Below are 27084 nucleotides of genomic sequence, written 5' to 3' on the forward strand. Positions count from 1 at the left end.
ACACCAGCATAATCATTTCTCCTAAGTTAATTTTCAGCAATATGCGAGCTCACAGGCTAAGAAAATAAATTTCCTCCAGGCCGGGAAGAAATGAAAAAAACTGCAGCCAAAGTATCTAAAGCAGAAACGTACACAGAAAACAAAATGTAATGATTTTTAACAGGAAAATGATACTTGGGTTTGATCATTAGTGCTTCCAGCAACCTCATCTGATTTGAACTGCAGCAAGATCTTGACTCTAAGAAAGGTTCCTATGTAAGCCTGATCCCAAACAGCCAAAACCCCACAAACGTGCAAACTGAGAATACAACCTACACTGCTATTATCTTCAACTTCTGAGCTGAATTCTCACAGCAACTCATTCTGGGAAGTATTTTCAGCTTGCAGAACATGTGAGCTGCACAACAGAAATTTATTCTGCTGCAGTATAATTCTGCACAATCATTTATTTCTTAGGGTACGAGTTATTCAATGCCCATCTGCATTCTCTCTCTGAATGAGAAATTAGAGCAACTGAAATAACTGCCCTGGTTTACTTGAAGTGACACTACACTGTGGGTACCAACAGTGGGACAGGGGATTTACCCAGATCACAAGCTTTCTCATATACACCAGAATCTGCTCTGGCAATTCTAGTAAATAATCTAAGAATGAAATTTTTTTACAGCGTGTTTTGAGACCTGCTGTTCCTGTTCAAACTTCTCTAAAAGTAACACACTGGAATTATTACTACAAGCACAACAAATAGTGATTTTCCTTTTGAGCACAGCCAGAAGACCACCCAGAACGTAACGACCTGCACAAGGAATCTCCCCATCCTCACATCCTCCTCTAGGGTTTACTACAACTGGGGATGTGTGAATGAGAAGGAATGCTTTGGATTGGCATGCAGAGGCTTAAACATGGCCCAGCTTTGGAGGGGTCAGAACTCAATTACAGAATTTCTAAAAGCAAGCATAAACCTGGGCCTAAGCAACGAAGAAAATTCAGAAGCGTTGTTATTAAATGCTCAGTTGCAAAGAAGAATCTTAGAAAAAGCTTATGAGAGAACAGATTTCCTCAGGCTTGGTTCACCAGAAACCTCATAAATCATTATTTCTGTCAGGAAAAGCAAAAATATTTTAAGAATTCAAGCTTAACACAGGGCCCTTCTGCACACAGGATGCTCTGGAACTCCTCAGCCTGTGCTGTTCTCCAGCCCATCGACAGCAGCCATCTCAGAAACCCCTGTGCTGCACAAGGAATTCCACCACATGCTGCTGCACGACCTGTTTGGCCATACAGGCATCAAGACTCCCTTCCCATGTTTTAATGAGCATGATGTATAGCAAGGGCATGCTACACCAGGAGCAAGCTGCACAGTTCCTGAACCACCAAGCTGTACCTGGAAAATACACAGATATAGCAAGAGTGCCTAGTAAAAAATTATGCAGTCAAGATTAAGGCCGCCACTGTGCTATCCCTCAGATGTCACATCTTAATGTCTTTCAACAGTTTACTTTAGACAAACATTCTCCAGTCACAACAGATTTTTCTCAGATGTCACCCATTTATGAAAGACACTTATGCCCTATCTCAGCTGGGTACCTAAAATTTTCTGCAAGTTGTTATAAATGCTTGCCTGCTGGCCCAGTAAGGAAACATGCAGACCTGCAGCTGTTTGGAGTATTTCTGATTTTTTTTTCACAGTAAATTAGCAGCTTGCAAATTTTTAAATAATATGAATATCACTCAAATTATTTCCAAGAAATGATGCTAAAATCATCCACTGTCTTTCATTATGATTTAGCCAGATGCATAACAGAGTGAGTCCCAAAAGGTTGTCTCAAACAATAAGGGCTAGAGTAATGACCATGCCTGTCCCTTCCAGCACTTGAGAAATCATCTCACAGAACAGCTGATGAGAAGGAAGTGGGGCAAGTAAAGAGCCTCTTCCTGACTCAGGATTTCCACTTTTGAGTCCCAGAAGAAGTGTAAGGATCCAAAAAACTTTGAGGTAGGAGGGTGACAAATAAAAAACCACCAAAACAGAATCTACAAGGAACTAAGCTTTATGCAATTTTATTATTAAATGTGAAATAATGATGTTTTCATGTCTGCTAAGCAGCTTGTCTGATTTCACCTCCCTACAGTCATTGCCCTTGCTTTCACTTCAATGGTTTTTGTGACATATCCTAGAGGTCTCCAAATCCAAATTTCTCTGATCTTATATTCCTGTAACTTCCCCTCACATTGCCATGTATGAGTGGCAAGCTCATTAAGGAACAGACCATACCCCTCTCAACACTCCCAGGCTGCTTCCTAAAAGCAGCCTGATGAAGGAAGATGTAAACTGCCCAGGATCCCAATCCCTTATCTTAAAAATATGGCTACCCTTTCTCTGCATTTCTGACCTTTGCATCTCTGTCTATGTTTCTGTATGGGCTTTCCCAACAGCTTCAGGTGAAGGAGAAATGACACAGACCACCTGCAGGCCACTGTCCAAAGTTCAGCAGCAAACCGAAAAGAGGTCAGACCTTTCCAAGAGGCAGTTTTAGTATAATCTGTAATACTAACCAGGTTTTAGAAAGTACGTTTTCTAATCTTTCAGTAAATTTCAGAAACATTCATTAAAAACTGGCTGGGACTTCCCACAGTTCTGAAAAAAAAAAGTTACTGAACTCAGCAACCGTCTAAACCATTGCAGGCTGGAAGGAGTTTCATCTACCACTCCAGAAATCTATTGACCAAGATAAACAGATGAGTAGGTACTCACAGAGGTCATTTATAACACACACACTCCGGAAATCACAACATTTTATACCTTAATAAAACTTCAAAGTAAAGGAATCACTTTCCTTGATAATTTCCAATAGCAAATGCTCAGATGGGGAAAACAAACTTATTCAGATAGACAAGCTCCACCCAAATCTTCTTACTTCCAGAGAGCACTTTTCCATAAAACTTTATGAAATGTTTAGATGTATTTTTCTCTAAGTACACTGCCCTGCCTATAAGAGTTATGAACAAAGCCAAGAGTGGAGAGCTGCTTTTATAAGGCTTCCAACTTGATTTACCAGATAAAAGTCTAATAGGATTTGACTCTTTGTGCTTTGTATACTCACAGGAAGATCAAAAGAAGATGTATGCCACAAGTTTTTCAAATGTGGTTGTTTTAGACATAGTTTTACTGCAAAAAAAAAAGCCTTGCAACATCTTCTGGGAAAACAAAACACATCATAGTATCCTGTGCACTAATAAACAAATAGCAAGGCAAGTTACTCTCAAATATGACAGATGGAGCTGTCTCAGCATTGCCTGACATTTCAATCACAAGTCCCTGTTTATATTCACTTATAAATTTGCCAAACTTCAACTGCTTCATGGTGAAGGATTTTGCAACGTTTCAAATATAACCACTTCATTCCTTTTCACAGAAAGACAAACTTAAAGTATTTTGTCTTCAGCTTTAAGGAAGAAAGAGACATTTTCTACAGGAACCCATTAAAACTTTGCATCATTCATTCTTTTTAAACTTAAAAATCAGTTAAGGATGTGTTTTGGAGCTTGCAACATATCTTTTGCTATCTCCATGAACATTTGCTGGATCTGGACAAGTTACAAACATCTGGAAGATGGCCCTCCCCAAACTTCAGGTCATCACCTCAGTAAATGCAATAAGCATTTAGCATCCAAATTCTCTTAAGATATCTGTCCTCACTGATCACACACTATCTGCATCTTAGCAGGCAGCACTCAACTGAACTGAGAGTGACTCATGATGACACACAGGGAACTGGCCTTTCTGTGCAAACAGCTGTCAGGGCTGCTCCTGCATTAGGCACAGGATACTCGCTTGGCTCTCAGGTGCAGGAGGAAAGAACCTGTCAGGAACACAGAACCTGACAGGAAGAGGATAAAAAAAAGAGGCAGATGGAAACAAAGTGCAAAATCACAGCCTTTTCCCTTCCTGATTTCTGATCAAATATCTGATAAAGAGGACAGAAAGGGATATCTAAGCATAATAACACAGGAAATAAGGTAAACCTAGTAAAATACTGCCCTTCACATGACCCTTAGTTGTCTTAAGTGGAGTTGAATTTACAGTGTCAACTTCTTGACATTGAATCAAATTTAAATATTGAAACACTGACAAATTTAAACTGACATTTAAATATTGAAAAAGGTCTACATTCCCATGTTAACACAGATTTGCATTACCTGTTATGACAACAATCAGGGAACTGAGCTTGCACGTCTTAAAAACCCAATCCTGTTGATGACCCAAACTCTCTAAGTTAATACAACTTCTAAACAAATTTAAAGTAAAAATGTCATAATCAAACAACCTCTAGTACTTCACAACAACCCTTTACCTTAAAGAACATAAAGAATATAGGATATAGCAAATGGTGGCAGGCTGCACTGCATTTATCCCTAAGGATATTCCTAAGAATACAGCATACAATTAGTTGTCAGCAACTTTCTGGTACAAAACCAAAAAACTTCATATAAAGCATCAGCTCTAAACATATATGGGGTGACCTTCAAGAGAATGTACATACAGTTAGGGAAAACAGATAAAATTGCAGGATCCAAAGGAATCCAAATTAAAAGTTTTTGTGCATGTGATGGGAAGACATTTATTAAAACTGGGAGAATACATCTACTCTGGCTACAGCTGAACTAAATTAATACTTGGCTGCCCCCTCAAATCTCCTGGAATACATGCCTGCCTGGTTACTCCTTCAATTAGGTCTGTAAAACCAGCCCACAACAGCTGTAGTAATAAATTTGTGCTACTCTGCAATGCCATTATCACCTAAGGAAGTTTCTTGATAAGATTGAAAGAGGTGTTGATACACCTTACTACATTTCCAGAAGTCATCTCTGCCTTCAGCCACACTTCAGAAACAATTTCATAATGCAGATTGAAGCAACTGTTCAGACTATTGTCACTCCAAAGAGGTATATGAATGAAAGCAGTTGTTTTTGGTTTTTTTCACCCTCCCCATTTCTACACTGTGAAAGCAGTGGAAAGAAACAGACCAAGCTGATGGCCAGTACTCAAGAAGCTGCAAGGAAAAGAAGGCAGTTACTCCCAGTTTTTAAACTGATGCAACTTTTAAGCTGGAACACACAATTTATACCCCCATTTAGCTTTAAAAATGAAAGCCCCCATGCCAATCCTTGTATCCCAGCAAGAACAGCAGTCAAAGTTGGAAGCATAATATTCCTCCTGCCCTTGAACAATCTTCAACTACGGCTTAAAATAAAGTCTCATGAACAGAAGAAAAATCTATAGGAAGTCTGACTCTAACCACTGTCCTTACAAATTACTGGCCAGATACTTAGAGCATTTATAAAATATGCTTGAGGTAGGAGTAACTTTTCTGGAAAAGCACTCTAAGTCCCATATGAGCAATCGCTGCTATGAAATAGCACTTACATTCTTCTCCACTCATCTTCCTTCCCATCAATAATTTATTTTAGAATAGGCACTATTTTGAGACCAACACACCGTTTTTTTCCAGATGCCATCCCAACACAGGAAGCAAATTGTACCTCAGGGTCACATAGTGAGCCTAGCTTACAGAAAGATTACCTCGCAGAATTTGGATCATGGTTACTGAAGTAGACCAGGAAATCCTGCTCTTACTTTCACTACTGAAATGTTCTGCAACAGATCTGGTTTAAGAAAGTTTACAAGTTGTAGCAAAACTGAAGTCCTAATAAAAAATGAAAGGTCAATGAGTGCAGGTTATGCTTGTCATAACGAGCATCTGCAACTTTCATGCCAGTTGTTTATGTGTCACTAGAAAATGTTTTACCACACAGTAACAGGGACCAGCACAAATTACAAAAGTCTAGATGAAATTGTAACTAATACACAGCAAGCGTGGAGAATAACTCTGAATTTCCTCCGGATTTCCTTGGTTTCTTACAATTAAGATTTCAAGACTTCATGTAGTTTGCTACATTAGCCAACATATCTATGCAACTCTAGCAGAACAGAAACTTCACTCGATCCTGGAGGCAAGGGTACTTCCTAAGAGCACCCTGTATTAAGGACTTAAAGAAAACAAAAGGTTCCTTTACTGCCACTACCTACTTCTGTATTCATTCTATAGACATAAAAATAACTTCAGTCTCCAGGCCTGAGAAAAACAGTACTTTTGACACATACCCCTTCTAAACCTATAGTTTAATAAAGTTTCTTGTAGTGTCTTACAAGAAGATATGACCAACACATTCTGAAATGAAAAGCTGGTGTGTAAGGATTTTGTTGAACAAATTGAAAGCTCTCATATCTGCCAATAAAAGATTCATAGAAAAGTCCAACCCAAAACTTAAAAAAAAGCCCATCCAAACACAAACAAGTGGGATTTCTATTAATTTTTTTTAATGACTACATTTTTCTCCCACATTGCAAGGCTTCATACAAGGTGGTGAGGCGAGAGAAATTATATGGTCTTACCCAGAGGCAAGCATCATGCACAGTAACTTGAAAAAAAACAGGAAAAAATATTACACAAGTCAGCTGGCTCAGCAAGGATTAAGAAATACTTTGATAAACAGCAAATGATATGAAAGGCAAAGCTTTTGGCTCCAGCTCAGAAAAATAATTACTCCCAGCTGGGCACACAGAACTCCAAGAAGGGCTACAATTTCACAAGAAGGGCACAGGAGAACTTACACAGCCTTACAGTCTTTCCTTTATAGTTATGTTGGTAGGTATATGCCAAGTAACATTTAGGCCAATGGCTAAAAGACTATGAACAATGTTCTAGTGGGGCACAGGTTACCTGCCCTTCCCAGGCACGCATAAAGCTGATGGAAACAGAGAACAAAATTTAAAAGGTGGTCGTGCTATTTTGAAATTATACTGCTGCAGATGGGCCTTTACAGAGCATTTAATTTCTTTTTTTCACATATAAATATACTTGGCTAAATAGTCAATCAACAGAGCTTTATAAGGGGTTTCTTCAACAACCCCTGACACTTGAAAGAAGCTGCCAAACTTTTAAAAATACAAAGCAAATTTTGCATTTAAAAACTCCTGCAGAGCAAGAAAATGCTTTCACCCATTCTCAAAATACAGTCAAGTCTCTTCTCACAGCACAAGGCTTGAGTCAAAAAGGTTTGCTTTCACTGGTAAAACTTTTTTCTGCTATTTTTCCTGCTGACTGCTTGTTTTATGTGGGTGGGGTAATGTTTTTATTGTTCTGGACTGCCTTCTAATTGATGGCAGAGTGCCTGGATTTTGGGATTGGCATCTCTTCCACTGTTTTTGCTGAGATAAATAAATGTATCTCCCCCCCTTTTTAAAAATGAACACACTCTATACTCTCGACTGCTAAAAACAAACCCACAAAACAAACAAACAAAAGCTTTCAGATGGCACAAGCAATCTGCTGAAACCCTGCTGCAAGGAATTTACTACCGAAAAACCTCATCCAGGCTTCTTACCCTCTGAAACACTCTCAGACCAAGAAACAGAGATATGACAGTGGAGGCCAGCAGAACTGTTCAGTGGCTAAATATTTGTGTAATTCTGAGAAAGAGAATGAAGAGCAGATTTTGGCCTCAACCTCAACCCTCAACAACTACCAGGAAGGGAGCTTGCTAAATGAGTAAGATATGTTCTCAAGAGAAAATAAGGCAGATTAGGAACAGCTTGAAAAGGAGTTACTGAAGAGTTTGGTTCAGTATTAAACTGAATGGAGAGTCACTGAAGCAAAGGCTGAAGAGTCACTGAAACAAGGGAGAGAGGAAGGGGGGTGGTCTGTCTAGGCAGACATACAATTAAAAAACCCAACCAAAAATCCCAATCCCCACCCCAGCTTTTGTGCACAAGCAATGTGAAAGCAGCACCTACATTAATACTCAAACCCAAGACTAACCAGCCAGCACCTAAAGCATCTCCAGAGGTCTTGAATGGAAATATGCTATTACTGATGCTGCCAAAATAAAACTTTTCTTTAGCATAGAAACATTTGCAATCTGTGTTTTCTGACCTAGTAATTAAAAAATTGCCCTGCTACAATGTGACACAAAACAAAGGTCCTAGTTCTTGCTCAGATATTGATTTAATGCTGACTACAGTAGTAGTTGGCACTGCCATTCTTCCAATATTTTGCTATTCCAAGGGAGGAGAAACAAACAAATGAACCAAAAAAGAGAACCACACACATACACGTCCCCCCACCCAAACAAGCAAGCTGGAATTATTTAAGGAGAAATAAAGTGTCAGCACCAAGCTAAATTGTTCTCATTATCCAAAGAATTTAAAAAATACTTTAACATTGCACTTGCATGAAAATTGTATGAGCACTCCATGCCAGGCAGTGTTTCAGCATGTTCCCCAAGTGCACACAAACAAAAAACATATGACAAAATGTTGTCTCCCAACTGATTAAAGTATTTCTTCCTGGCATGGAAAAGCACTTAGTTAACTGCAGTGTGTCTGTGCCAACTGCAGTATTCCACCCACCACCAAGCACAGAGTTCAAACCTGAACACAAATATGCTTCAAAAATGTGCAGCTTCTGAAATACAAGAAAGAGTTGTCTGGGCAACTTGTTTTCAACCCTGAGCTACTTGGTGAGCTGAAAGAACTGATGAACAGTTGGATGAGTCCAACTACAGTGTGTCTCAAACACATTTGGGAAAAGTGGAATGTATTTCTTTCCAAAACATCTCAAGAGCAAGGAAGCCACACCAGCCCGACACACACAGAGAATCAGGGAAAGAAAAGCCTACATATAAGATTTAATAGGCCTGTGTTTCTTTCTGTTATGGTATTCATTTTGTATGGCAAATCCTTCCGTTTCAGACACCATGATCACCCAAAGGAAGCGAGTTTGACATGACCAAACTCTGGGGACACACAAGTACAACACACCCTGTAAGATGAACAGCCTCCAGGTCTTTAACAATTTCAAGGAGCTAACTATTGTTGGCCAAATTCCAAATGTCACAGCCCACCAGAATCTAGCAGTTTGTTCCACGCCTGGTGTAAAATCCAGGCAAAGACAAAATCCAGGTAAAGACAAAATCTAGTGTTTCACAATCGTTTTTTAAACACAGCTAAACCAAGTTAAGTGCATAAAAGGATCCATGTCTTATCAGAAGAGCTTCCAGTGTTTCGTACTTTGATAGTCAAAAGACAGGGAAAATAGGCTACTTGTTCCCTTCCACAAGTCTTAAAACATCCCAGCCATTTGGGTCAGAGGTTTATGAAGAGCAAGCACATTAACAGAGAGTCATTATATTGAGAAGGTACCTTGTAAGCATTCTTTTCTCACAGATGAAGCCTACCTGTTTACTTTTAGTGGCCTTTCCAGCAGGATTCTTGGCTCCTTTAGCCCCCTCCATGTTTCTTAGAACATCAATGAAATCTCTCTTTGAAACAGAAGACATCAGTTTAGCACGCTTCCTCTCAGAGCCCCCTGCTCTCTTCACCTCCTCTTCCATTTTCTTCTGGTGCGTCCTGACAGCGTTGAATAATTGTACAACACCTCTGGGACAGGGAAAAAGACAACAAAGCAAATCTTTTAACTCAAGTTCCTTCTACAGAAATGAACTCCCTACTAAAGCTGATCAGTGCAGATGCTGGATGGCTTCTAACTCCCCAAAATGGTTACCTGGAACCTCGATTTGGTTAAGAAGTAACAGTTACTACAACATAAAGGACTTTCAATTTTTACTCCTCCTTCATACTTATTGCTAGGAACCAGTAACAAACAAATCTACTATTCAGACTCTGAAGTAAGCCTGATAACATGGCACTGAGATCAGTTTCATCCTTGAGAGCATGTTATTTGTCCTAAAATCAGTTATTAAATTACTCAGACAAGTTTCTTAATGGTAGTTGAAGCTGGAGGATAGGGCAGAGGAATGAGTAAGGACATACGGGCAGCACATCAAAATGTTCAACTAGTTCTGTGACACCAAACCACCACAATGGGAACAGGCAGCTGTGGATTGTGAACTTCACAACTGTGGATCTGGTGAATCACTGTGGAGAAGCAAAAAACCAGAACAGTAGAAACAACTGTTCTGCATTTTTAAGGCATTAAATTAACAAAATGAGGGGATTCAACAAAGCACTTCTGCTAAGCAAACATTAGATTTCCATCTAAATTTTTACTCTTTCATAAAGCTTCTGAAATCTTTTGCTGAACTTGATACTGTACAATGCAGACCTGTCTATAAATCTCTCGGCTCCTGCTAGTCACTTCTTAAGAGTTCAATCTGATTGGAAACAGATTACCTGTGCAGGCCTTTTCCTCCTCTTTTTGATATACATACATTTAAGGAAAGCATTCAGAAAAACTTTTACCTTGTGGCAATTCTCTGAAGATTTCTTTCCTTCTCTCGGTCTTTGACAACATCTGGCTTCACTCGGCACATCATTTCCCATTCCCGCTTTTTATCGAGCTGCATTATAAATATTGTTATGTGAAACAACATGGACATTTGAGAATGCAGCATGACCTGATAGAGTATGTAGCAGGAGGACAAAAAGTATCTGCAAAGTTCAGTCTGGTTGAAAGTAAAAGGAACTCCAGTTTTGGGCTGGACAAGTCTCTTGCATTGACACAACAGGGGCCACACTCAGATCTCAGAGTCATCTACTTCCAGCAACAAAAGCCTAGGAAAAGATGCTTTCACACCGACTGCCTTGAGCAAAGAAATTATTCAAAGACAGCCTTCAAATCCCAGGCTTCACAAGCTGATCACAGAGAAATTTATACATAGTAAAATCCTGGGTCCATCAAGACTGGCATGTCACATCTTGAATGTAGAGAATTTGGCTTCCCCCTACAGAACGGGTCCTGCTATGGCTTTGTGACCAAAGCAACACTCAGCAAAGAGTGCAACAGGCAGAACTCTAACACAGGAAGAGCACCAAGTGTCCACCAGACAACAAGTCACGTGTACAGTATTGGTTTTGTCTGTTTTTTGGAGGCTCTCCATTTCAAAACCAAACTGATCCCCTTTCCCCACCAGTGGACACAAAACCATCAGCTTTGTTTCTGCTGCAATAGGAGACCACTGTATTTCATGACCTCTGCTTTAGGAGTAAGTTTTTCTTCCCCTCTGAACAATTTAACAGTGTTTTAGGCCTGGTGATGTTCCATTAAATCTGTTTTATGCAAGAAGTCTCTAATGGAATTTCAGAGTCCTTATCTTTATAATTAAAGGCAGACTACTATGAATTTCTGCGTTTATGACCATGCTTTGGCCTTTGATCAAAAGAACTGCCCTATCCTACCTTTCATCAGCAAGAAATCAATGAAAGGCAAATTGCTTTCAAGTTTTTCTAAAGCAAACAAGTCACTTTGGGGACCTGTGGCCCATCTCTGTTTTGCAGTATTCTCACATATTTACTGGATGAGAGCAGGTATTTAGGACAACCATAACTGTGCAGGTGCTGTAGCAAAGCTCTCTGAATTTAAAAGGCAAGCCATGGCCCAACTGCAGCATGTCCCAAACTGTCAGGTGAATAACCTGGTTATCCCACAGAAACAGAACTGGTAGGATGAGACATTAGAACTATTAATGTATTTCTAGCCTGAAGGGAAATCAATCAGAGCCTGGAATTAAAAGTTCCACAGAAGGCACAAACAAATTACTTACTTGCCAACATGGTTTGGTTTCTTCATACCAGTTTCAGAACCAGAAGCAATTTAGGGCACAGACATGGTAACACGAAAACTCCAATCAGGAGTTTTCTATTGAGAAAACTATTTTCTATTCATGACTGAGGGGAGCAAGCAACAATGCACAACCACATCAATGATTACTGCAGTCTCAACCTAGAGGCCTTGATTTTGGAAGTCACAGCACAATTTAATGGAAGCAGTTTTCTTCTCTTTCTCCCTCTCACTTTCTAAGGTAGACAATCATTTCAATTTGTAACGCCAACAAAGTGAATTTCACCCCAAATTCACAATGCCAATTAGACAATCAAGCTTAAAGTAGCTGCTTTCAGCTCCTCAAAAAAGAAAACACCTTAAGCTGACAGACTGGAACACTCCTGCTGCCAATGCTCAGCCTGCCTGATGACCCAGAAGAAGCAGTAAGAGAAAAAATCTTACACAGCATGACTGGAAAGTAAAAAAAAAATTAAGCTGCTTAAGATCACTGTGAAGGAGAGACTCCAAAACTGAGACAGACTCAGCAGAGATTTGGGACAGTGCTCTGAGACTATCTTGCATGTAGCTCATCTCACAGTCACTGCACATGAAATACCGCATCTTTTTCTCACCCTCATCTTCTTTTCTTGCCTCTCTTGTTTTTTCTTCTCTCTTTCCTTCTCCAGGCTTTTATTCTTGGCCAAGATGGTGGACTTATTCTGTGGAATCTTTTTGTTGAGCACTTTTGCCATGGCATCTGCCCATCCTGAACTTGGGCCATCTTTGGAGCTTGTTGCCTCTTCAGCCACATTGCCAGGGGCTGCTGCTTCATCTTCATCATCACCATCCAGGGCTTCACCTCCCGATGAGTAGCTGTCTTCTGGAAGTTCTGAGCTTAACTCAGAACCTATTAAAAAAATTTTAAAAAAAAAGATTAAAAAAAAAAAAGAAAATAAACAAAAAAAGTATCAGGAATTGTTTCTATTAAGAATCCTTCACTAGAGCCATTTGCTCCACATATAAATGTTAGCCAAGTTCAGAGCAAGGTAAATGTGCTGTTACAATCAATTCCTCAAGCAGGCACACACCATTATACTGAATTTATTAGAAACTATGCAATGCAATGCTTGCTCACCTCAGTGATGGTTTAAAGTGATTGAAAGAGGCTGGGCAAAAGGGAGAGGGCAGCCTTGGACATTTATTATTAGACTATTGAAAATTTTTATATTTAGGGCTGGTAATTGTGGTGGGAAAACCTGACTATTTTCCAGTTTTTAAAGTGTAACTTATAAATGCCTATCCACACAAATATGTGCACATATGTATGTACACACAGAGAAACTGCAACAGTGACATCTGGTGTTTGGCTGCAAACAGCCACAGGAATTAAACTGAAGCAGGGGGGGCATTTCGTATGTGACAGCAAAACCTGCTCAGAGACAACACTGCCAGCGAAAATACAATTACCTAAGCATAGTGAACCCAGGGGACACTGCTCTGTGGAATACAGAGAGTATTTGAGCTGCCTGCATCAAGACAGGCAGCTCAAAAGAAACCAGAGGCACTGAGCTTTTCTGGGTAAGTAACTGCTCAAGTCACACAAATAAAACACTCCCGAAGTCAAACTTCCTTACCCCATGAGCCCTTCAAAATAAAAGAAGGAACTGAAATTACAATACCAAAGTCTGGAATTAAGACAGCTGAAAATACCAAACTGATAGCACAAGAAATACATGAAGAGTTAATCCTCATTACTCTGTTCAGTGGGTCAAACTGCAAAAATAGAAGTCTTTAACAGGGCAGGTGGTTCACTAGAATGAAATGGGCTGCAGGTTTATTGTGTGCTGAAATATGCTGGGTTATTTCACTTCACCACGTAATCAAGAGCAGAGCATACACAAAGTCCTGCCACCATTAACTACTATTCCAGTAACATTTGTGCCACATTAAATTTTAGATTAATTATCTTACATACAACTTTCAAGACTGCAAAACCAAGTGCTGAACAGAAGGAAGCTGGTTTCTGATCCCACCCAGTCCCAGACTCCTGACGTGACCCACTGACACGGTTTGACGCTGGCGCAATGCCAGTGCCCCCATGAAAATACATTCTCCCTGGCTTAGGAGATGTTGGGATGCTTGATTTGACCACAGCATCCCAAAAAAACTCACTTCCTCTCAAACCACGACACTCACTTTCATCCATCTACCACTCTCAAACTCCTTAAAAAAGAGAATTTAAATTTTAAACCACACTACTACCGAGCAAAGTGCTTTACTCTGTAAGCACTCCTATATCCCATGAAGTACCTTTATCAACCAAACGAGTGCTTCACAAGCTCTGTTCTCCATGAAACCATGCAGGCAGCTGTTAACAATTTTCCCCATTAATCAACTGTCTATTTAATTACTAAGCAACCATAAACATACACTCTGCTGCCACACTAATTCATTATTCTGCCTTCTCCATGTGCCTGTTTCAACCAGAAAAAACCTAACAAACAACATAGCAGCAAAACAGTGGCATTGACCAATTTAAAACAAAACCTCTACTGCCCAGGCATGTTTAGAGGCTTGGGGAGCATTTGGTTACCCTGACGGAAAGAAGTGAGAGTCTGTGGTTACATAACAAATGTGGAAGAGAAATAATGACTGAATACTCGGTCATTATCTCTATCAGTATGACTTTTCCTACCACCAAGTGGTATGTCATGCTCCACTCAAAATAAATTATGGGAGTGTTTTCCAACAGTCCTTACTACAAACTGGAAATTTAGAGTGGCAAATTTTCCTCAACACATTCAGTAACTATTTAAAGGCATCCTTTTTATCCTTTAATATCCTTCGAGATATTTGCATCCATATTCTGAGTTTCCAATAAAAAATAAATTCAAACCATTGCCTGCTAAGAAGTAACTGCAACACCACATGGCGTTTTACGTGTAGGAATCACATCCTGGTTCCTACACATAAAACAACGTCAAGTTTTCACCCCTTGGCCTTGTCCATGCTGCTCTTTAGCTTTTAAACAAGGAATCAGCCCCTGCTTGTGACTTTTTTTTACACACACAAAAGCGAACAACTACAGAAAGTCCAAACCTGAATCCCCCACACTGCTTAGGACCAACTTTTGCAGTTAGCCATAAAAAAACAGCTCAGACTTATAAAAAGGAAATTTGCAAGAACATGTATCATTTCCTCTACGTAACATCTTCTGCCAGTAAAATAGGAGAATAATACCACAACATTTTGCTTTCAACAATTACAGAAAAATTAACAAGGTTTCCACTACCTGCCATAATTTATTCTTTAATACATCAGAGTATCAGTCAACAGCATGAGATAAAGAAGAAGTATTTCAAAATAATTTAAACCAGATTAACTCAATCAGAAATAGGACCTGGGGCCCTATTCAGAATAGGAAAAACTGATACCTAGCACAGATTTAATATAAAAAGTTTTAATTGTTTCTGTGTATGCTGTTGTGAAATACACATACACATCTCTCTATCTCACTCTTTCAGACTCGCTCAGTGATCAAGGTGTAGACACACAGTTAAACACGGCGAACATTCAGTAACGAGCTCTGAATGAAGCTCCCACACAACGCTTCCCTTTGGGTTCAATTCTGGCTCTCAAACCAAACAGAACCAATGCTGGAGCCACAGCTCCAAATGGCAACAACCCTAACTCCTCCTCGAATAAAAAATTTTAAAAAGTCCAGTCACTGGATAGACTGAAGAAGTGATCACAACTGTTTAGCTAGACTCTCACAACACGCAAGGAGGCGAGAACGAGTGCAGAGCCGTGCGCTAAGGGTGAATCACTGGAACGAGAGCGTCCCCGGTGTTTCCTTCGGGGAGAAGCAGATCGCGGCTGGCACAGACACGGAGCTCGTGCAGCTCTGCACAGTCGTTCCCCTCTCTCCCAGGAAAGCTGCTTTGTGGCCTAGGGAATTAAGGAGCCGTGGGCTGTACCCCCCGGGCTGAGCGGGAACAGCCCAAGGGCCAGCGCAGGGCGGGCAGGAGCAGCCAGCAGGCCCCGCGGGAATGGCAGCCACGGGCCACGCCGCTGGAAGCGGCCTCAGCAGGGGCCGGGCCGGGGCCGGAGCTCCCGTTCCCCCCACGCCGACCGGCGCTGGCCTCGGCCCAGGGTCCGGAGCCGGGGGGTGAAGGGCCACGGACCCACCGGCGGGCTCGCACGGGGCAGAGAGGAGAGGCCTCCAAGGTCAGAAACGGCCCACAGCGGCGGCCGGTGATGCCTCAGAAGAAGAGAGGGCCCCGTTCCCGTTCCCGATGCCGTTACCGCTGTCCGTGTCCGTGTCCGCGGCCTCGCGCCCACGTGGGCCCGCCACGGCCGCCGCCATCTTCCCCACGGCCCACCCGGCACCGCGCTCCGGCCCGGCCCCCGCGCCGCCAAGCTGCGTTCCGGCTTCCGAGGTTCCGGGCAGGCCAGCGGCGCTTCCGGGGCGGGGCCGGGGCGAGGCGGGCCGGGGGCTCCGGGCGGGCAAAATGGGCCCGAGGATGGAGCGAACGGGGCTGGCCGGGCCCCTCCTGCTCCCTGGGTTCTGCCCGCTGCTCCGGCCAGCCCTGCGCTGAGCCCCCGGCTCTTCCAGCCTGTGCGGGCGCCGTCATGGGGTCAGCCCCAAGCAGGCCCCGATCGGGCCCTCCCTGTGCCCCCTGTGCCGGGAAAGCTGCGCTTACCTGGAGCATGGAAAGTACCCTGGGAACCGCTCCAGCACGGCAAAGCTCGGGCTCATTCTTCCCTTCCTCCCTGGGGGGCTGCTGTGGAAGGACGTGTCAACGATAAAAAGAAATTAATGCTCTATATATGTGTGTATATATATATGTATATACATATACGTGTGTGTATTTATGTGTATATATATGTATATATGTACACATATAGGAGTCCTGGTGCAAAGAGGAATTTGAGGGCACTAGCACAGTGCTAGTGTACCGAGAAAAACTTCGAGAAACCAGAGAAAACTTAGCCACGCTTCCAAACATTGCTTTGAGGCCCCAAAGGAGGGGCTGGAAATGCTGACAAACTCCGGTGGATGTACTGAAATCGCTTTCTCGTAGTGGTGGTATTTGTTGTTAGCACTGGCTGATGGAAAAGCAGACCATCTGCCACATGTAGGAAAACAAAATTTCTTCCATGTTAGGTGAAAGAAATCTTAGTAACCCTAATTTTCTGTCACTTCACAAGCACTAAACGGCCACTCAGATTTTAGAGCCAGATTGTAACTCTGCCAGCCATCCAATCACTCAATTTGGTGCATCTGTAAGAAGCACCTCCTGAAAACAGCACCACCTAGAATGTCAGAACTGTAAAAGAAACAAATCTTAGGAAACTTCTTACATAAAAGTGCTCTAAACTAAAGAAATGAAAATTAGTTATCAAGATCTGCTGTTCTTGCAGCAATAAAATGTGCTGGGGGATAGAAGCTCCAGCATTCCTTGAAGTCCTAAAGTAGTGCCGTAGAAATAACCACAAGAACATTTATGAATATAGGTAGTACAGGGAGAAATTGTTACATGTAAGGTAGTCTTCAGTATTTTTCAGGTTTTAAAAATGTTGTTTAATTTCTACACCTTACATTTTTTTAAGTATTTCTTTTGTTATTGCAGCCCTGCACAGTAAGTGACCTATGTCTTTGCACATCTCATTCCACCTTTTTTCCTCAATAATGTGGATTGCAGCTAAGATGGCAAATTTCTTTTCCTGCCTCAGTATCAGGGGGGAAAATTAGAAGTTGGAGAGAGATCAGAAAATGGTGACAGATATTCTGACATGACTGGGGAAACTGTTTCACAAGGAAAGATTAAAAAGACTAAGTGTGTCTTGGTTAAATGCTAAGGACAAACAGGCTTGGACTTCTTGTTTCTGTCATGATCTGTGCTGCTGAGTGGAGCTATCTGGTACAAATTTCAGTCTAACTCACTCTTGCAAGCAAAGAGAAAACATATGTTGAAAATCTTGGGCCGCTGCTGTGATGTGCAGAGTAACAAGGAAACTACAAACACCCCCATGATGTTTAATGAAGAGGCCCAAGCATTACAGGAGATGTAATTCCTAATGTTTTACTCTGTGGGGCTCAAATGCAGTAATAAGCAGTAACCACTCGGTCCAGTCTGCTGTGTGATGATAAAGACCCTTTCCATGATTCACCTCTGAATCCCATTGTGTCGGAAGGGACACTGCCAGGGGAAGGTCATTAAACTACATAGACAACAAGCTCTCTCAGCATGGCAATTACAGCCCTCATTTCCTACAATACACACCTTATTGAACATGTCTCACTCCTGGTAGCCTGTTTGTCTTGGAAATATGTCAAAATCTTCAGATTAAGTCCTGTAATAGGTTCCAATAAATGACGGCTCTGAATCTTCTTCCCTCAGACTGAATTAACAAGTCACATCTCCGGGAGCACAATTCTCTCTGCAAGCATTATCCCAGAGCATTTGTCAGAAAATCTGTTGCCAAACCTCATTTCAAATGACTGTCATTGTCTCCCATCACTCTGGTCTGAATGTTTTCTGTGTTGAAATTGTGGTCTGAGGAATGTTGGAGATGTAACCAGACTACAGAATCTTTCCAAACCAGACACAGCAGCAGTTACATCCCAGTTGATCATGAGGAACTGTGGCTGAAGAGCAGCAGAGGCACAAGCTGGCATTCTGTGTGTACAGGTCTGTAGTTAAACCTTGGCTAATGAAACAGAGCACAAAACTTATTTATGTGTGCACCATGGCCAACATCAGGAAAAAATCCAACCCAAAATTGTAAAAAGGATGGTGCAAGAATTTGCAGTCCTAACTTTTTTTTTTCCTAAGATTTTAAATATGTAAACTTTTTTTTTTTTGGCTGAAAGTTTAAATATCAACAATAAAGCTCAGTTGAAGCAGTTACTGTGTATTGCTCATTACAGAAATAGCAGCAGCAAATTCTTAGGATCATAGAATGGTTTGGTTTGGAAGGGACCTTAAGGTCATCCAGTTCCAGATCCCTGCCCTGGGCAGGGACACCTTCCCCTACACCAGGCTGCTGAGAGCTCCATCCAGGCCTTGAACACTTCCAGAGATGGGGCGTCCACAGCTTCTATGGATAACCTGTGCCAGTGCCTCACCACCCTCACAGCAGAGAATGTCTTCCTCATATCTCGTCTAAACCTGCCCTGTGTCAGTTTGAAGCCGCTCTCTCTTGCCCTATCACCACACAGCTTTATGAAATTATGAAATGTCCCTCTCCAGCTTTCTTCTAGACCTTTTTAGGTACTGAGAGGTCTCCCCAGAGCCTTCTCTTCTGCAGGCTGAATAACCCCAGCTCTCTTGGTCTGTCTTTTTAACAGAGAACAAATAAAGACAAAACTTCCCTTTGGTTTCTCTTTGGAGTTGTACAATTCCTGTGTCCTGGCATGTTCTGTAGTTACAATGACTTGTGGATCCCAGCAACAAAGTGACCAACATCTGCATAAGTCTTTTGTCAGTTTGTCTCTAGGAAAGAGGTTTGTGTGATGTTCTTCAATACAAAGGCACAGGGAAATGTGTAGTGGGTGTGTATAAAGGAGAACAAGGACAGAGTAACATACCTTGTGCTTAGCAACACAGTAAAAGTTTTGCACTGCCCTTAGTTCTTGTGGGAAAGCCTCCACAGGCTTATCTCGTTCTGTGCAAAGGAACTCTTGCCTAGGCAGACAGAATTATCCTTCCTAAAAAAGTTCAGTCAGGCTGTCATTCTCAGCTGTGATCTCCATCCCAGAGTGGAGCCTCTCGATACCATGGGTGCGGGGCACCAAAAGCCTTTAAGGTAGGGCTCCAGCTTTGGCTAATTGGATGGGTCTGGAAGTAAATGTAGATACCTGCTGCCTCCAGTCTTTGGATCAAGTTCTTAATGCTTAAATTTCAATAGAATAGAAATTAAAAAAAGTGATAATTGCAAATGTAGCCCCTTGTTCTGTGCTAGAAATTTATACTGGCATCGTGAAAATGGAGAATTGTAGCAACCCTCATGTATTCATGTGCCATTATCCTCAGCTTCCCAAGATCTGAGCACATTTATCCCAGCTGAACACTAAGCGTTTCAGAATTTCCAGCTGTTTTTTTTCTTTTCCAGCTTTCTTCTTTGGCTGCTACCACTCTCTTCCTCTTCCCTTTCTGAACAAATTGCCTTGACTCATACACATCCCCCAAATAATTGCCCTTTCTGTTCCAATGAAGACTGAGTTCCAAACCAGTATAATAAAGTTAAAAATCTTTGCCACATTTGTAGGCCATATTCATTGCCTGATTCCTTCACTAAGAGAGATCAATAACACCAGAGAGGAGATGAGCATGATAAAACTCTCCAGTGCCTCGAGATGTAAATATGTTTATTCTCATTTCCATTTCTTTGGTTTAGCTGATGCCATGTTTTCCCCTCCGCTCTGCAGGGTATTTGCAGATGAAGAAAAAAAGAGCAGTTCATGAGTAAATCATAGAACACTGTGCTGTCATATAATAACTACTGCTCTAATCTCATATTCAATAAAACTCATATAAACTGACATTTAATAAATCATAATAAAGTACTACTTGGTCCTCTGCAAATGTTTTACCTCCTGAAAGTTCTAGTCTAGCTCCCAGCAAGGTCAGGTGGAAACTTTCTGTTTCATTCCATGTGAATTCATTTGATCCCTGATCCTCACAAACACCAGTGCAGTTTTTAGGAGGGAGACACAGAGTGGTAAATACAACTTTTGCAAACCTTTATACCTGTAGTTTTAAACATAAACATGTTTGTGGACTTAGCTGAGGGCTTGTGCAACTGTTAGCTACCTCAGCAATGAAAAACAGAAAAAACAAGGCCTTTTGTGTCTATTAAAAAACCCCAAGCTCAGAATCATGGACTAAGAAATGATTCTAAAAATAAATTGTGAAATCTTGCCCACTGAGTGCAACAGGTTTGCACCCTGTGTATGCATGAACTGATGATGGATAATCTTAATTCTGTGTTTTCTGAACTTAAAGTGCTTGAATTTGAAATTATCCCTATTATTTGACACAATTTATTCTGTGTGTGATTGTTTATTATTTTATTATATATCAGCTTTCAACCAATACTGCAGTGCCATTTGATAAACAGATTCCTGGTTTGAGAGATATGTAAGTTTATGTGTCATGTTGAGGAGCAATTATTATTTTCTGTCTCATCAATATAAGAAAATGAAAAAAGATGAAAGGACTTAATTTGCCTAATGTGTACCTAAATCTTAAACTTTTCTGTGTTTGTTCTTCCCTAAGTCCATTCATTCATTTATTCACCCTCAATAATTATTCTTGTTCCTATATTTCCCAGGAATTAATTATCGTAGTGATGTATTACCTGAAATAATCAAGTCCAAAACATGAACTGACTGTAATTTTAGGAAATTCATGTCAGTTTTTTTCCATTTTATCAATACCTGCATCACAGGAGTTGGCTGGAGCCGCGATGAGCAACTGAGAAAAAGAGCTTGTCTCCAAAAATGTGTCCTGAGTGGATTTTAAATGTTTAAGGACTTGTCAAGGAGGGCAGGTGGGAGAATGAAATGATCAATGAATATTGTATCCAAATCTTTAAAGCTTTAGGGGTGGGGTTTTTTACATTTAAATTATTGTCAGCTATGTTCATGACAGCTGATAATTCTTAAGATTTCTCAGTAATCATTAGTAAGGAGAAGAACAAGCTTGCATGTATGAGAAATCAGAAAACCTTAGGTAAGTGCAGAAAGTTGTCTCCTGCTCCCTGGGAATCACAGAAGAGATTGTGGCTTGAGCCTGTCTCTAGTAGAAGAAAATCCAAATGCTTAATGCCCAAGTTGTAATTAAACCTCCAAGTGGGACAAGGGTGCCAGAAAAGTAACTTTGTTTGTTGCACTGAGGGTTGTGCAGGGACACAAGTTATAAAGCAAGAAAATGCAGAGAAAGATAATTCTGTAAGGTGACTAATTATGAATCATTTCCTACTACAGAATAATCTCAGGGAAGTTTATATGTATTTTCAGTTGAAAGGTTTATATATTTTCACCTAAATATTTGTAAGCTATGCTTAATGATTACCTCAAATAGCAAAATTTTCCACATCTACTTTGTTCATTTTTATAGCAGTCTTCACAAAACCACCTGAAGCCTCACTGCAGTGATTTCACATTGGCCATAGAAGTCATTATAGGATAGAGATGCAGAAGGGTTAGCCAAAAACAGTATTGTAACTACAAAGCAAAATCTGTACTGAGATAATTGAGGAGGATGAGATAATACCCTCGTACAATGGTGTAAGAGCCAAAGAAAAATCGTGTTAAACTAGCTTAAAATTTTCATGATATATTTTTTAAACTCTAAGACAGGAAAATTCCGGGTTTTAACTAGGCTTGACCTTTACTTCAAACTTGTTTGCCCAAGATCATCAAGTGCATGGATTCTCCCACTTCATTTAATGTCAGATTTTGATACAGCTCCCTTCAATACCACTGACACATAAGTTATCCTACACCAATCAGTAAAAAAAACAACCAAAAAACCAAATAAAGTCAAGCTTCAAAAAGCTTCCAAGCCCCTCTTCAGCAAGACTTCTATACCTGTGACCTTTCAGAATATAAAATCTTTCCATGAGTTCTTAAATCATGCTTACTAAGCTAATGTGTACTTACCTTGATGAAGCCTGAATACATGAGGTTGCAAGCACGAGAGCTGTTACTGGGGTGCCCTACTTGCACCCAGTTGCTGATGAAAAGCCATAATTCTCATTCAGCAAATATTCTGTACCTAATGATTAAGTTTTATTTTTTTCCTCATGACAACTGAAGCACAATGGGAATTGGTTTGCAACTGGTCTCCTCTCATACTCTCAGATTTTCAAGTAATGGTATGCTTTCAGGAACCTGAACTTTCCTAGAAGTAAGGTCTCAAGAACACTTTAAATGAACAAAACTAAACTTTGCATTCAGATGTATTGCTGCAAAGTAATTTATTCCTAAAAATCAATTCCTCCCCCTTCTACACTCCCTTCTCCTCAGAGTGAAAATCATCTACAGATCAGTGAATTCAGTTATTTCTCCTTCAGCTGAATGAGAACTTGGCCAACAATAGTAGTTAAGACTCCTTTAAATGTTGTGAGATCTATCAAGGGTCTTACCAGGCCTGGGAGATATTAAGACAGACCTAAACTCTTCAGTGAATGAGTGTTTAGATATGTTGAAATACAGTTAAAGGAAGAGGTGGTTCTATCAAGCCAGAAGCCCATTCTGTTAAGACACTTGCTGGAGAGATTCATCATCCAATCTTCAATTGTCTTCAGCAAGTTTTCCTGTGTTCTAGCAACGGGCACCCTCCCAATTAACATTGGGATTCTTTTTCAAAGTGTTTTAGGAGTCTTTCATCTTTAGTAAAAGACAAATGCATTCCTGGTTCCCCAAATTCAGTAGCAGATCCCTCAATGTGTCAAGGCAAAATAGAATAACATACAGTATTTTTGTTGCCTGTGCAAAACCATAATTACTAGTCATTGTTTGTTAAGTTCATTATCTTACCTATATGCTTCTAGGGATGTACCTTAATGATGGAATTGCTAATGGACAAACCTGTTATAGAAGTAGTCTTTCAGTTTTCATCTGAATGCTGACATTAACTAAATTCAAATAGCTTTTTTTTTTTTTTACTGGAGCTCCCACAGAAATAATTATTGCAAGTGAAATCCCTGAGTTTCTTTTGATGCAATGAGTTTGGATGTTTGGAATGGGTCTATGGAAATTATTGAAAGAACTTGGAGTCAGAAAAATGAGCTTTACTTTTAAATTCAAAAGCAGTGGGTTCTGTAAATGTTCATGGGTTTGTTGTGAGATTAAGTCCTGTGGAGTAAATCAGGTTCATGGGGCCATTCAGCCTCCTTGCCTGAGTGAACCTCCCCATGCTGGCAGGATCTTCATTTGTTCTGCAGGAATGGGGCTGCCTGGGGTCCCATGGTGTCAGCAGGAAAAATTACTTCCCTTTCTAAACAGGGACAAAAATATTTACCTAAATCTTGGATTTGTGAGGAGCCAGACCAGAGGATTTGTGGTGATCTTAACCAATAATTGGACATACTGATGAGTTTTATATAGCAGTAACTCTTCAAGTTGCCCGTCTTCTTTTCTGGATTTAATTTCTGTCTCCTTGTTGCCCTTTAAAAAGAAATAGGTGGTGGTGGTGTGATGTAGGAGAAAGACTAGAAGTCTGGCAGAAGGATATGCACTTATTTTTACTTGTTTTTGTGGTTTTTTGTGGGGTTTTTTTTTGGGGGGGGGAAGTTGGTTTGTGGTTTTTTGTTAGGTTTGGTGTGTTTTTGCATTGTTTGGAGATGATCTGGGTTCTGTCAACCGTATTTTTCAGGTGTGAAGATTCACAACTCTAGGAAGAGCCAAAATAGGATGTGTGTGTCCATTGGTACCCAAAACCAGACCCAGGGTTTCAGTACTGTTGATAACAATAAAAGAATCATACTCATGTCTGAGAAGACAAATGTGAATCCTACATACATGTGTGGGTTTCTAATGAAGCTCTTTCTGCCTTTAGAAGAAAATGTTTCTGTTTATCTTTAATAGAAATCCATTGTGTGTAGCTATGTAATGGAATCTCTCATTTTTTATTTGCATCTGTTAGCTTTTTATTGCAAATAGGGCTCTAAATCTTACTTTAGAAATGAGTATTGCACTATATGTCAGTGCATGTGCAAAGGAAGCCATTAATAATGTTCGTTATGAAAACCTGATCATAAGTGGTTTTAGTCCATTAGCCATTCATTTTTATTTATGTCCTCTTTCAGGAAGAATTTGAAGCCAGAATGCAAAAGATGAAGTTTGGAAAAGGAGCCACACATGAGGTCATAAAAAGCTGTCACTTTCAGGATGCTAGAAAATTCTTTTATTTCTGCAAGGTTTTCAATAACCATTAGAAAGACAAATGAGTATTCATCATGTGCTGCTTTGCCATCATTAAATTACAGTGCTTTTAGGAAACAAAACTCTGGCAAACCAAGCCAAAGTAATCTGCTAATTTCACAAAATTAGAATATATCACACTTCCTTGGGCTGTTTAAATGTACTTCAGGTGGCAGCTCTCTCAGAGTCTTAGTCCCTTCCCCTCAAGGCTTAGATGACGTAACTTTACTCTTGACCATTTGTCCTAACTGCCAAAATGTGTACTGTCTGATCTCTTTTAAGATAGAAAACTTTTAAAATTGAACACTGGAAAATGGGTAGCCAGCTTCCCATCTTCATGGACTTATTCCCACTGACCTGCATTTTTTAATATATATTACTGAAAAAAATTAGGCCCTAGCTCTAAAATGTCCTGTGATCCTATTTTCAGCAGACACCCTCAGGAACAAAATTTTGTTCTCAAAAGATCCTCATGAGCTAGGTGAAAGCATAATCATATTGAAAAAGGAAAATACTTTTTCTCTCTCAAATGACCATTAAATTTCTCTTGCATTTCCTTTCTTTCTAAAATACTGTGGCAATTGCATGATTTATAACTATAAAACTGTAGTTTCTATTTTATCTGAAAGTGAAATCACCTTGTACCTTTGAGCTCGGAAAAAAATAAAAAAGGTTTCTTATGACTTCCTTGGAATATAGCTACTGTCAGCTCCAGAGATTTCTCGTGTATGTTTACTGTTTTAATGTATCCCTGAAGCTATGACTTGATCCTTTGCATTTAGAAGTTGTGTTTGGGATTTGAAATGTCAGCAGAGGAGCTGCTCTCAATGCATCACCGCTGCCAAAGGTAGCAGTGGCTGTGGCAGCCACTTCCAGGGGCTGCTGCTGTTCATATTTCACCAAAGCCTCCGGAAAAGAGGCTGTGTGAGAAATAGGGCAGCGTAAAAAAGGAATGATCTCAGCTAATCTGTCTTCATCTTTGGTTAACATAGTACCAGGCAAGTTAATTGTGTATGATACAAATTATTTCATGATGTATAGGGAGAGTTTTCTTCCTGTGATTTGCATTAAAATGCGGTTGTTAACCTGATGTAATAATTTGGCATTCAGCAGTTTTCGATTGCTTGACGCTGAAAGGCTGAAGTGGTTTTTGCATGAAGAATAGGTCGCTAACTTCTGAATTAATTTCTGTAGGAGAAAATATGGATGCAATGTTTTTAAAGCTTAATTTAGATTCAAATTAATGTGAAGACAAGCTCCTTGAGTCACCTAGTCTTTCTCTGTGGAATCATTTCTAATTGAATGTTAAGATCAAAGTTTAAGTTTATAAGAAAGAAAAACAAGTGCAGATAAATAGTTATTATCTGACATCCTTATGAAAATTCATGACCTGCCGCTTTATCAGAGACCTTTTAAGAATTCTAATTGTGAAGTATGCATAACTATTAAATGGCTAGAGCGCTTCAGTCTCTTGATAAGAAGCGAGTTAAATAATTGTCCTGTTTAACTTGTGCTTGTTAACCTTTAAGGTCAACTAGTTTGAACATACGTTTAATGAAATCCTGGAGCCAGAATTTATGATACTGCTGCTGAATGTTAAATTGGACAATTTACATAAGCAGGACATTAACCTTCTGAGCACTAAATAGCATTTTAGCACTTAGCCGCTGGGGACAATAAGGGACATGTTCTATATATTTGTGATTAGCTTGCCTGGAAACTCTCATGATGACCAATTGGCCTACCAAGTTTAGCAGCATAATTAAATGAATGGACTCAGCCTAAGTAAATTATCAGTGCTGTGTACAGTATATCATTATAGTCCTAAGGAAAAAAAAGATATGAATAATTTAATATTACATTACTAATTTATCAATGCTAAGTGACTGTGAGGAGGCTCTTTGTAATTCGTTGTTTTAAATTTGATATTTGATTTACTGCTGGTGTGATTAAACTTGAACCTACTTCATTTCTTTATCAGAAATTTATGGTAAGAGTAGACTTTTTTCTCAGGGTAATGGATGTTTTTTTCATTTGCTTCAGCTTTAACGATAGCTGCAAATACAAAGTATTACATATTGCCAAACTTGTAATTAAGCAATTTGTCATAACAAGACGTGTGTGTCATCTTTTGGCTGGCAGATCTTGTAGCAGATAAGGGCAGCAGACCTGGAATTGTCAGTGCTCCAAGCTGCAGGAGCAGACTGATAGCAGCGGTAGCAGCTCAGGGTGCACTTTTCTCCCTGAGCTGAAAGATGGAGCAGGATATCCACGCTCTGCCCACCCAGCTACTCTCTTGGGGCAACTCAAGTCCATGGATGGCAAACAAGCAATGTGGATTTTTTGGGACACGTGCTGTACTTTTTAGAACAGTTACAATTTTTATGGGATGATGCCTCATCTCTGTCTGGTGTTAGGTGGTGCTGCACAAACAAGAATAAAGACATGTTTTGAAGGACGCGGTGGGACCTGAGCTATTTGCTCAGTTTGTTGTCTGTGAGATGCCTCCAGATGGGTGTTACC

The 27084-nt window shown here is 40.3% G+C and overlaps 1 protein-coding gene across 1 annotated transcript in view; it reads right to left on the reverse strand.

Moving 5' to 3' along the window:
* RRP15 (ribosomal RNA processing 15 homolog) overlaps nucleotides 1-16055 on the reverse strand; it is a 28565-nt gene extending 12510 nt beyond the window's left edge. The window contains exons 1-4 of the mRNA XM_030945756.1: nucleotides 15930-16055; nucleotides 12257-12531; nucleotides 10325-10422; nucleotides 9301-9502 (exon numbers count right to left, since the gene is read on the reverse strand). Of these exons, the coding sequence (XP_030801616.1) occupies nucleotides 9301-9502; nucleotides 10325-10422; nucleotides 12257-12531; nucleotides 15930-15990 (636 nt within the window). The 5' untranslated portion in view covers nucleotides 15991-16055. The remainder of the gene's footprint in view (nucleotides 1-9300; nucleotides 9503-10324; nucleotides 10423-12256; nucleotides 12532-15929) is intronic.
* Nucleotides 16056-27084: the final 11029 nt, after the last annotated feature.

This window comes from Camarhynchus parvulus, chromosome 3 (genome assembly GCF_901933205.1).
Source record: "Camarhynchus parvulus chromosome 3, STF_HiC, whole genome shotgun sequence".
Lineage (NCBI taxonomy): Eukaryota > Metazoa > Chordata > Aves > Passeriformes > Thraupidae > Camarhynchus > Camarhynchus parvulus.